The 13039-nt window shown below is 40.8% G+C and overlaps 1 protein-coding gene across 1 annotated transcript; it reads right to left on the bottom strand.

Annotated features, from left to right (window-relative positions):
- Positions 1-4619: 4619 nt before the first annotated feature.
- Positions 4620-11801, bottom strand: ASF1A (anti-silencing function 1A histone chaperone; the record flags this gene model as incomplete). Its single annotated transcript, XM_010135551.1, has 3 exons — positions 4620-5020; positions 7310-7486; positions 11688-11801. Coding segments are annotated over 3 exons (504 nt in total), but the record flags the coding sequence as incomplete, so codon positions are not given.
- Positions 11802-13039: the final 1238 nt, after the last annotated feature.

The raw sequence follows: 13039 nt of genomic DNA, 5'->3' as shown, positions 1-13039 counted from the left end.
GCAGCGTTCAGGTGCTAACAGCTGTCTCTCTTCTGAGCCATGAGAAACCAGAGTGGCTGACATAAGCCATCCAGCTACGGTTATGAATAGAGTACACCCAGTACACTAAGGTATGCAACACACCAAAACTGGAGACATTTTTCCTGGTTCGTAGATTCTCCAGTGGTCCCTGGGCATTTCCTAGTTGATAGAGGCAATGCCAGAGAAGTCCTCCGCGATGGATCTATACCCTGGCCCTGATCAGGTTATTGATAGAGACGCAGCCTTCAGGCCACTCTTCTCAGATCTTCACTTCTGCTGCAGGATTCTTCATTGTTTTCCTGAATAGTCATAACTGTACGTGAACTTGTATCATCAGCGTGTACCTTGAAAATACTCTTCTGAGAGCATGACTTCACTGGCTGTTCCTTCAATAGTTGGGTCTCGAGTTGAAGAGGCCTTAACTCTGTAGTCCGTCGGCCAGACTTCTTGGAGGAATGAACTTCGAAGTTGTAATCAAACCACCTCAGAGATACGTGTAACAACGTCTCATCTCTTGCAGATCCTTAAATTCTCTTATTTCCTTTCAGTAATGCTGCTCTAAGATGGCTTTGCCCTGAGACAGAGCTTATCTTGTCTACCTGCATGCAAAAGATGATTATTTAGCCAAGTAGATACCTGTCTCCAGAAATTTTGGTCTGTTCATACATCTGTATCTGAAGACCTGTAGTTAGGATGGACAGGAAATACTGCAGGAGCAACATCTTTGTCTTGTAGGCTGGAGGTTTCAGGTCTTAGTGCAATTCTGGAATAATAAGTCCAGGCAGGCCTTCGTCCGACTTTTTACACCCTGCTGTTGAAATGGCAGGCATTTCAAGCAGCTGATTTTTGGATGGATGTCACGTCTTCCGGTTTCCCTTTACCATGCCATAAAACCTCTGCTTCTTCGCAGTTTGTATCAGTGTAGGTCTGCCATGACTTTCTAGTGAGTCAGGACAAACTGGAGGACCCCCTGATGTTGAAACATAGGCCTCCTTTTCTTGCGGTCCAGGGGTGCTTTGGAGGGAGACCCAAGAACTCATTAAAAGTTCCTGACACTTCTTAAAACTGCTGTTAACATGTAGCTGTTGTCGCTTACAGCTAGTAGAGCTCTTCTGCAGCACACACACCTCCTTCCTCTGGCTATCTGTATCTGCAGGAAGGCCAGTCACATCCCTCATGCCATGGACAGTGAGTACTCAGCCATGCCTCCAAATCAACATTACTGAAAGCTGGAAATGCTGAAGTCCATCCTCCCTTCATCCCCTCCTGAAGGGGCCTTGCCTTCCCGAGTTCCAGAGAGAAACCTGGGTTTGCCTTTACCAAAGTCTTCCTAGTGACTCCAGCTGGTTCTTCGTCCTTAGACATTCTTCTTTGCCTGGACCACAACTCACGCAAAATTTGCTCCACCTGTCTTCTGCACACACACAGCTCTCGTATCATACCCTGCAAGACCAGCTCTTAAGAAGCAGAACTTTAACTGGAAACACAAATAGGAAGGGCAAGGCCTAGCATGAATAGTCGCCCACACGTGCTGTTACAGGTAGTTGTCACTTCTGTTGGGTATTCCCTATGGACACTGAGCAAAGCCCTCCAGCCAGCAACAGGAACAATTAACCCATCGTCTCCAGACTTCTGTGGCTCTCAAAAGAAATGACAGAATCTGCAGGCTGGCAGACCACTGTGCCATGGACAATGGGTAGGATGGTTACATACGTGAAGGACCTCCTGCAGTTGCCTGGAAGGAAGCCACAAGATTTAGATCACTTTTTTTCTTTTTCTGTCTCTGGTAAAAAAGGATTTGCCAGGAGTATGTGTGCAGAAGGTGTTTTGGTTTTCTTCCTTTTTCTTCCCTACCACCATTTTTAGATGGCAGTGGACAATCCTTGTCCAGCTGCAAGCAGGTAGCCTCCAGCCTGAGCTGACTTCCAGAAAATCAGCAGTTGAGGCCCTACAAACAATGGACTGTCAGCTCATCAGATTCGTCTTGGTGACTTTTGTCACTCCCACCTCAAGAATAAGTTACTGTGGTTATTGTAGCAAAGTTCTGAGTTGCTGCAGTCTTGAAGACTGGTGGTAGGGGTTAGCTTTTTCAGTGGAGCTTTGCAGAGCCACTGGGGAGTTAGTTAAATTTCACCAGCCTCCACTATGATGGAGCCTTTTTATGCCTGTCCAACTCAGAATGCCATAGCAATTCAGACTGAAGATGATGCACGAGTGACTGTAAGATGCAGAGACAAGTTTTTTTCAAGCTAGACATAACCCCGCTCCCCATGTTTTTCATCCGTAACATTACCTGGGCTGAGGCATTTACTTCTTTGTACAGAAATAACCTCTGATAAGCATTATGACAATCTTCTAATGGAATTCAGTCTGTCCGAGTTAGTTAAAAATACTGTAAAAATACAGGCCTGCCAGTAGAATCTGTGCCATTCCCCTGCACTTCTCTGGCAAAGATCACGAGGTGCTCTCAGGAGGTATGGTTGTTCTCCAGTTTTCACCATGCGCAGTAGGGTGATTCTTTTCCCTGTAACTGGTGATCAGCTACATCTAGGATGTGTTTGTGTATCTGGTAAGGTGGTGCCAAATTCTACTGCACCATCATGCCATCCAGCCTAGCTAGAACTAGTCTACTGCACACAAGTTCTCACGCGCAGCTGACTTTTTTCCCCCTAAACAGAACAATAAATCTTTCCAATTTCTTCAAATTTATCAGTGATGTAGTTTTGTAGTTGATTCTGCAATAGCAGCAACAGAGTTTGCATCCATCGCTTTGTAGCGTATGCTTCGAAGAAGCCTTCATGCTACTGATGAACAGATTCTGGTTACAGTTTGTACTTGATGATGTTTTCATTCAAATATTCAATAGGCGCAAGGGTTTGAAATGCTGCCCTTAGCTCAAGGCAGACTTCATTAGCCTGCCAGACTTTCAGCAGGTGTCTAAGTTATTTACATGTTTCAGTTAAGAGATTTCTTAAGCACATTTATAAATAGAACAATAAAGTGCATGAAAAAAATCTCAAAATGTCACTGTAGACCTTAAAGTTGCAATATCATTGACAAATCAAATCTTTCTTAAAAGGGAATCAATTGCTGCTTGGGGGACCAGTTCTTTGTGTTAAGTCATACCAGTACTGGAGACTTAATATTTTTAAATTGCTAATCATAGTTTTACACACTTACAGAGATTTTCAAGTGTGTACATTAGACTTAGGGTTCCATATTAATGGATTTCATTAATTCATTCAGCTACCATAGGTACTGCTGAGTTCCCATACACGGAACACACGTGTGCCATGTGCATTCAGATCAGGTCACTCCTTTCTGGTTTAAAAAACACACACACTAGAAATGAAGAGAATTTCACTAGTGATGTGCTAAAGACAGAAGTGCTAAACTGCTTGGGATGCCTTTATCCCTATTAGGGAATACAGAAAGAGAACGGAAAGTGCTCTGTTTTTATTCAGAGCTGTACTGTCAGTCATCATGAAATCTACCCTTTTTTTAAGGGCCTGGAACCTACAAGGGTTCACAGTTTGTGCAGCTACTAGTAACTCACAGATCTCTATTCTGTAACCTGACATGACAGACAACGGTTTTAAATGCACGTGTACTCACAGTAAATGCAGAAGGCTAATGAGGGTTGGAAAGAATAACTAAATTGTTAGTGTCATAATAATAATGTCTTAAGTTTTACTATTTCCTGCTTAGTTTTTTTTATCTTCAAGGATGCCTCAGGTAATAGGGATGTCTCAGTGCAAGAGCTTTAGGGCAGGCAATGTATTCTTCAGTGGGTCACACCTGCCACAGAGAGGTTTGAATTGTTACTTATACAGGGGCATAGGATTCCTCGAGGGCAGAGGGAAAACAGAAGTTTTGAAATTACCTGGAATTTGAAAGAAAGCAACAGAACTCCTTACTACCTAGTTAAAAAGACTACACAAGAATGAAGCATACCTGAAAACAAATATACTAACCAGCAGTTGTACATAACAATCTTGCAGAAGAGCATTTCACGGTATTCCTTTTGATGCTTAAATTTTGTAGTAAGCACTTGAATCCTTTCACTCGTGCGCGCGCTACTAGTGTGACTAAAAAAAAGGTTCTTTCCTGAGATACCCACCCAAATCCACAAGAAACATTGTCCTTAACAAACCACAGTTTGACTTAACAGCAGCAGCAGATTAAGAAAAAAAAAATCCTAAAATCCAAGATAGCAGATGGCAAATCTGAAATTGCATGCTTTAAGTAACAAGTATGTGCCTTGAAAGGAAAAGAAGCTTGCACCCAAAATTACACTGCACTGGCTGCTTTCACAGCAAGGACATTTTTTGACTTTTTTTTAAGAGATACTTTTCTTTCCACTTGATCTAATGACAGTTTTGTTCTTAAGCTGCTAGTAAAGGGCACTTTGTATTCGGCAATCTGGATATCAGAGATGAGGATGGGGCATTATTCCTTCATTTTGCCTGAATGTTTCAGCTTTCAGGTTTTTAGCTTTTAATAGTGCTTACAAAGTAAAGGGGGAAGGGGAGAATATGTATACTTTAATCAGGTTTGGTTTAGGCCACACAGAATAGCACAGTAGAGAAAAAAGGCAATTACTTAAAAATAGTTGTATTTATATTCCACAATTTGCTCAAATACTGTTTGTTTGGTTTTGGTTTTTTTTATAAACTTTCTACAGATGTTTTAAAACAAGTTCTTCACATTGCTTGTCAACTAGGTACTTATGGAATTTGAGGGCAATAGTTCTGGTTGTTTTTACAGTTTAACACACGGTGGTTAGTCACATGCAGTCCATATGAGATTCTAACATAACATTTAGTGAATTTTCCGATGTTGACCACCCCTTGGATGCTGAAGGTAATGCATCTGTAGAAAGCAGCGACTGTAGATTTGGGTTACTGCTCTCTGCATCTTCCAGTTTTTCAGTGTTGTCCTCCCAATTAATGTGGAATCTCGTGACTCTGGGATTAGATGCCAAAATATTCCTCTGAAGCTGGGAGAGAAGAAAATATAAGGATTATGAAATGTGTACATCTCAAACCGAAGTTTGCATGCAAATAGATTTTTTTCCTTTCACTCCCCATAGCCTTGTGCAAATAAACCAATTTGTTTAGATAGGTAATTCATACAAAATGTGAATCTAGAGCTACTGTCTATGGATCAGAAACACGCTTACAGAAAGACACCACTTGTTCACTTACTCCAATACCCCACTCAGCAAAATACCTGCTTTCTTGAGAGGATATTTAACTGTCACACAAGTTCAAGGCTATATGAGAACTCTGCAAGTAGCGTGCAAGTCTTTATTGTTTTAGCCACTTTCAGTAAAACGAACAACTACCCCCTCCAAAAGAATTTTTCAAGCCACAGAGCTTCAGAAAATTGTGCTTCAAGTTTTGGGTGTTTGCAATAATTGTATCAATTCCATCAACTATCTGTCTGCATTTAAAAGTACAACTACCCCTAAATTAAATTACCATACGTAGATTGATTTCACTAACTCAATTTGTCTACTAAAGTTTTAAAGACATTAATATTGTGGCAGTGGACATGCCTGGACATTAGTCATGTATTTTAAGTCTCATGGCGGGCCTTCATTGTACTGTGAAAAAATGTTGCATTTACATATGGAGAAGGAAAAAAAAAATAAAATGCTCACTTTCTCTTAATTTAAATTAAATTTAATTTTAATTAAATTTAAATCTCTTAATTTAAATTTCACCATTTTCAAGGTAGTATATAGTTAACCAGAGGATGGCAACTTATCGCCACTGTCCTCTCATTATAACAGTTAAGACCGAGCACAGGAAGAGTTTGCTTTGGTAGTGATGCTGATTTTATCCTCCAAGGAAGTGCACTCTCGTTAAATATTTCCTGGCCCCTTATGCAAACTAACAAGACTGTTGCTTTTTTCTGCTCCTAGTAGGGTCTATTACTCATCAATTAATTTAATAACCTTCTACTTGTATGTTTAAATCCTGTCCCAAAGTCACATTACAGACTTTTTTATACAACTACAGGATAGCTTTTGCTGTTCTCTTCCATAGAAGCAGAGCTGGCTTTTTATATTTAAGCAGAGAATCATGACAAGTAGTTCTAGGCATTTCTAAATTCAAGTGCTTGAAGGAAGTCAACATCCTGGCATTCACACCCAAAATAACAAGTAAGTATATGGTTTAAATGAAAGAAAGAAACAAATTAGTTTAAGAATCCTCAAAATTAACTATAATTTTGAATTTTGAGAATACTTTGAGCATCTGATCCCTGACAATTAAGTTAAGCATAGAAAATCATTAGCGACTTTAAAAACAATTTACATACCAATTCAGTTTAGTTAGATTTGAAGATCAGTTTTAGGAACTTAGGGGGATTATCTCTGTACTAGTCATTACAGTCCATGCATTATCCTGTTCACTTCATATATCCAGTCATGTAATTCATGAAAACTTGAGAAATAACAATTTTCACCATCACACAGCTTTGGAACAACTGTACACATCTACATCAGCTTTCACAAAGAGAAAACCCAACTCCACAAAAATCCTTCCTGAGAACAGGCCTGTTGCTGTGTAGAACCTTGCTGGTTTGCACAGACGGCCTGGGAAGAGTATTTCACAGAATTTTGAGGAGAAGGATCAAAAACCATAGTCAAAGTATGAGGTTCCAAATAGTTGTTTCACACGATCTTTTCATTCTAGTCCCAGTTCAATTTTTACCACGAGGTATACATACTACTTAAACTTAATCTGTATGCTTCCTTGGTCAAGTTGTCCATTGATCAAATAATTATCCAACCTGCTCTTCCCAGTTTACCCATCTTCTCTCATTGTGTAAGGAACTTGTTCTTCAGTTTGTTCCTGTTTTGCTGAAACTGTAGCTTTTAACACTAGAACAGCTGGATAATAACTGTGTTAAATTAGTTCTTAAAACTTAGTTCCAGGTTGACTGTCCAAAAAAAATGTTTCTGTTTTTCTGAAGGACAGAGCCACTTTGTCAACAGTGGTTAATGTAGAGGGAACCCTTATTTCACACAGACGGTGTAAAATAATAATGAAGTCCAGCCAAGGCTTTGAGCTGGTGGAAATCTGAAGCTTGAAGGTTTCTCAATGTTCTCCAAATTTATGACAACTACATGGCACTTGGAGTTTGTTCCCCCCTAGTCTTTTCCATTATTTGATGCCTTGTTCCATGCACTTAATGGAATCACTTGGTGTTTGGTTTCTCAAAAACCTCTCTATAAGCGTACCTCTGACCTATGTGACGAGAACGAGACGTGCCTTACCTTAGAAAAATCTGGCTTTACTGGTGGATTCTCTCTCAGTTCTGTTTCGGTGTATTCGTTGTTTACATAGTAGCCGACTCTAATAAATTCTTGACCTCGATAGGTGCATGTAATTAGCACAACTGTTACACCTACTGCATCTGCATCTGGAATAAGCCCTGGGTTAGGTGCATCAGCCTAAAAGTGAAAGAGAAAAGATGGATTAATTTAAAATGTAAACCACGTGCCTGTCTAGCAGAGGAATCTTAAGGAGTGTGTCTTAGCAGCTGAGTAATGTCTGTATTTTAAATTGTTCTTTAAGTTAACCAGGAAATAGACCTGCTTTCACAACATCAACCCCTAAGTTTAGGGCACTATCCTCCAGAAACAGAATTACTGTGAATACAGTGATACTGTATTGATCCAAAACTGCTTTTAAATATACGATCAGCTGAACTGTTATTCAAGCAAGTGTACCAACATCCCTCTGATTTCGTAGTGCAAATGTTCTTCAGCCCACCATGGTAATTTAGTAGAGGGAGACTTACTTGTGTACCTGTGAGGTTGAATTGGTCTGTATGCGTGTTTCTAACAAGACTAAACACTTAAAAATACAGACAGCAATTTATACTTCATCAAGAAGAGGAGGGACGGGCTATGGTGAGGTTTGAGCCATCCCACAGATTTCTAGGAAAGGAATAAACTACTGCCTCTCTTGCTTCCTTCCACATGCCTACATTTGTCAAAAAAAAAAAACCAACTACATCCTCAGTCTAAGACATGTGACAGATTTTCAGCCAGGATGCAATCCTAATTAATAGGCAACTCTTACAGTCTTCCTCAACATTGTTACTGACCATGGGTCTGCAGTTATTAATAATCAACAAAATTGGCCTCATAAAACATGGCTCTCATCAGTCCCTTAAAATGCTTCCTAACTACGCATTTATTGATAAAATGAGATGCCTCATTCTGCCGTAGGATTTAAAGTAACAGCAATCTAAGCATCAATGAAACAGCTTCATATTTACGATTTTACATGAAGATTTGAAACCAACAGTTAATGTCTGTGTGGCGAGTACAAGTTGGTAATAACGTGTGTTAGAATGGTTTGGGTGTACGAATCTTGCCTAAGGACAGGGATTAACTCCTGCTGTCCCTCTCATCCCTACTTTTCTGTAGTATTTATACACTCCAGCGCTGTGAAATTTGGGAGCTAGAGGTCACGCAGCATTGGCTTCTGCTCTTTGCAACTTCAGTTCTAAGCCTTCAAACCACTCTTATCTTTTTGTAAGAAGCTGCAGGCACTGTGCAGAAGAATTAGATGAGTCAGACCTTCAGGTACAAATACACCAGGGGAAGGAGAAGCAACCAGGAAATCAGGTAGAGCACAACCTCCTCCAGCCCTGAAGGGAAGAGAAAATGACCAAATGGCTTTACGATTTGCGTAGGGGGATAGAAAAGATGACCAAGGAATACAAGGGTAGAAGCTTGAAGAAGCGTCAAGAACTGTCAATACAGATGAAAGCATGTAATTCAGTAGTCTTGTTCTAACAGTGCCCAGGACCATTTGATTACGTTCTGCAGTGGGCAGATGAAGACTAACATATTGCAAAAGGAAGCTGTTGCATTTACCTCCCCCGTGAAATGCAACTCACACCCTAATGCAGGATTTTAGTTCTTCCAGGCTCCCATTGTCATTTTGCATCCTGTAACATCCTATGATACAATTGTAAACGCAAGGAATTCCAGTATTTTAATCCTACTTAACTCTAAGACATTGTTTTGCTGAGTGGAAAAGACACAAAACCCCATTTCCTATTCTCTAATTTTGAAATTCCTGCCTTGGATGTCAAACCTCTTAACTGCCCAGGAAACAAATGACCGTACACAGGTAGAAGGGAAAAAGAAGAGCTTGGTATGATGAAGTGATAAGTGAGCAGCTGCAAACAGGTATTTGGGTAGGCAAAAAGAGGCACCAGATTAACTTTTGCAGAAAAACCTCTAACAGGCCAGTCTTATGCTAGAAATGACTTAATTTTATGAAATCACTCAGTGTATATGTTATCTTGAATTATCTTGCTTTTCCACGTGTGCATAGAGAGAATCAATCTAGTTTCACTCCTTGTATCTTGATACTTAGAACCAAATCAGCCAAATTGTGGCCTTCAATATTTGAAGCCTTTTTAGATGGTAAAAAAAGGCTTAGTGTGCAAGTCTGAAAAGCACACAATAGCTTTCCATCTTTCTGTACATAAGGCTGACTTCCCCACCTGATACAGAGCTTATTCTCAACAAAGGTGGTTTTATCATCCCTGGTACTTTGCCTGGGTAGTACTCCATTTCCCTTGCTGTTTCAGCCATTTTCCTATTTAGAAAAATCTACAGCATATTACTAGCTCAAAATTTTATACACCTCCGCAAAGGTCCTTTCCTTGTGCTGTCCCCAGTGATCACAATCTCCTTTCTTTGTACTACGTGCCTTCTGCAGCTCTGCGTTTTGCCCTATTCTGGCCTTCCCTTGCTAGTTCTCTCCATCTCTCAGGGTGGTTCAGTGTGGTGAATAAAATAGCTTCAGTCATCAGTGAGGGCTTATTGCAGCACTTTGGGTTTTGGTGGTCTCCTGGGCACACATTAGCTGAATCCCAGCCTCACCTGAAATCCAGGGCTTCTGAAGTCTAGAGTACTGAAACCAGCAGTACTCCCATAAGAAATAAAAAGGATAGTTTTATTAGTCAGACATGGGAGTACTCACGCTCAGAGCACTTCTTCCAGTCGAAGCAAAACATCTCCGTACCTACTGCTAATTTAGCTGTAGGGACAGTTATAACAGGGATACAATCGATGAGTCCGTCCTACAGAAACTGCAACACCCGTTGCAAATTTCACTGTCAGGGCCCTCCTCATCATACAGCCAAAACATGCTTTTTTTTAGGCACCCACCTCCTGCTCCTTCCCATTCCCATCAACAATGAATCTTGGTAACCTGAGAACGGTGCATCTTTTAAATCAAAAATGACAATGCCAGGCGATTTCCCTAGCTGTAGGGCTGCAAGACAGCTCCTGAGGGCAACAGAGGATCCCCTATTTCTGACCAATTAATGCCATAAGCTGTAGCAGCTTGGGAATGGAAGAACTGTTAATAAACGATGCATTTGTTACACATCCGCTTTCTTTGTAGAGTGGAAAAATTAGGCCCAGCTCCAAACCCAAATGGAAACGTTTCCAGACTGATTTGCATGCATGTGGTTAATGAATGTTAACATCCAGCCTAATCCTATTCCTTTAGCCTGTCCTGTAAGAAAAAAAAGTTTGCTGGAACTTACTGGATTACTCAAGACGTCCCAGAGATGTTGATACTATTTTAAAACAGTTACAGTAACTCTGAGAAATAAGTAGATTCGTTAGCACTTTTTTTAATGCTCATACTCCAGCATACAACTGCCGTTAAATAATTAAGTCGATTTATGGTATTTGGGAAAATAGCGTCATTCTTCTGCAATAAGCCATACTCAGGTTCGATCTGATTTTTCTGCTGATGGATTTTGCTCTCAGTTTATGAGACAAATACTAGTATTTGACAAATAGGAAAAAAGTGAGCTAAATCGTACTTTGGATTAAAAGAAACACAAACCCGAACAAACAAAAACTTCCGTAAGAATTTGGGCAAATTTGATTTAGGTTCCCCCGGCCGCGCTGACTTAAAATGGAAATCAGAATAGGCCAGTAAGCCATCCTAGTGCTGCTCCTTTCTTGTTCCCCTTCCCTTCACGATTCCTTCTCAGTAACTCTTGGCTCTAACAGCAGCATTTTACAGGACTGTCACATGCTCCAGTTGGTTGGACAGTCTTAATCTACACACGTGTGTCCCAGATACCTACCACTGGAAATCCACCTTCTTGTACACATGGCTGTATTTTGCTGTGACTCAGCATGCTTAGCTAAATGACGTGGTTGAACACTGATCCTGCCACACAGAAATGAACGCTTGACTGTTCTGGTGGAGTTTTACAGTGAACGGCTTGAAGGTGTTGTCTGCATTAACTTAGTGCTCCTGATTGTCTGAAGCTGCTACCAATTGCTGCAGTGTAAAGCCTGATGGTGCTAGTGGAAACCAGGTAACTGGCACTCCTGATTCCTGAGTGATCCAGTCCGATCAAAACAGCAGCTACAGGGCTTTTATCACTCTCTTATTATTGACACCACAAATGAAAATACTACCATGGAAGTATCAGGGGCAGGAGATACCAGCTGATCAGACTTTAAAGGAAGGTATATCATACCTGAAGAGCTGACTGAAGTTTTTTGCTAGCTTACCATTATTTCTCAAGTGCCTCTGAGTTGGATAGTCATCTTTAAATGAACACAACCCTTTTAGAAGCAGTTACATCAAACTTACCTGAAATACAAACATGTGTCTGCCCGCAGGAACAGGTCCTACTAAAACAGAGTCTAACACCTGGTCATACTCTTCACTTTCAGCTGAACCCACATAAATTATTTTCCATTCCAAATCTACAGCAGAACAAAAACAAAAAGAAAAACCCAATGTTATTATCATTACAGTTAAGGGTCTCCCACTCTTGCCTATCTTCAGTTTTGTGTAGCCCAAAATTGCTTCTTTGGCAATGGGCCTAAAATAACAAGGACCTGTCTTTGCTGGGGAAGCTTACCATTGCCTGCCCCAGTCCCCCTGAACCAGACCATCCCACCAGCCCTCTCTAGCTGGTCAGTACCACAGGATTCTCTCTGTTTTCACAGCCAAGTCAATTTTAAAATTTTCAGACAGAGGATGGGGCCCGTTCACTTGCTCGGAGCTTTTCTCAAAGCATTTTCTCAAAGTCCATCAGAGGCAGCAGGACGAGGATGACGTCTAGATATGCCTCTAACACGGCGCATGCCTTGAACACTGAGTCCTCTACCAAAACCATGTTCTCACCTTCCACATAGACACCTCACAGTTTAAATTACACAGATCACAGTTGATTGATAAGCAAACCCACTGCGTAAGTACCAGGCACACTGTGTGCCCCTGCTCCTTCGCTGTACCTTGGGTGACACGAGAAATAGGTAAAACTGTGATTGCACCATTGGGGCACATCCTCATGAGAGATAATGGTGCTTGGATTTATCCACATCCCAAAATGGAATTACAGGCAAATATTTTAAAGGCAGCATTTTGCTTCTTAAAATAACGCACCAAAATCAAACACTTCTTACAATTCGGTTTTTTCTAACCCCCTCCCCACCACAGCTGTTTGAAATCTGAAACTGCAGATTAGCAGAATTAGCTCTTCCTGGGCCTGCTCCTCACTTTTACTTTTTTGATTCGAAACCACATGCATTAAATACACAGATGAAACTAGTCCCAAAAGACCGATTTTTTGTTTATTAAAGCAAGAGGATTAAAAGATCACCAGTATGGAAACCCATGCCTAACACTTTAAAAAAATGGAGCTCTTACTTCAAAAGTGGACTTGGAAAAAAAAGACCAACATACCATCTAAGGTTTTTATTCCCCCCCTCCTACGGACAGTGCCCTGATTTGGGGGTTTGAGGGGAATAGGGCTTGGAAAGCCCAGCACAACTGGCCAGGTACCTATCAGAGGTTTTATTTACCTTTAGCGTGTAGTACTAGCTACTACCAGTACTACAGGCGACTTGTCCAAGACAGTTAAGGACCTTTTGGCACCACCTAAGTTACTACTTAGAAGTAGTGAGGACTTTTAGGCTAAACTACTTATCACACCT

The sequence above is a fragment of the Buceros rhinoceros genome, unplaced genomic scaffold, assembly GCF_000710305.1.
Source record: "Buceros rhinoceros silvestris isolate BGI_N320 unplaced genomic scaffold, ASM71030v1 scaffold19034, whole genome shotgun sequence".
Taxonomy (NCBI): Eukaryota; Metazoa; Chordata; class Aves; order Bucerotiformes; family Bucerotidae; genus Buceros; species Buceros rhinoceros.
Note: the sequence above shows the minus strand (reverse complement) of the source record. Positions and strands in the feature narration are given on the sequence as shown.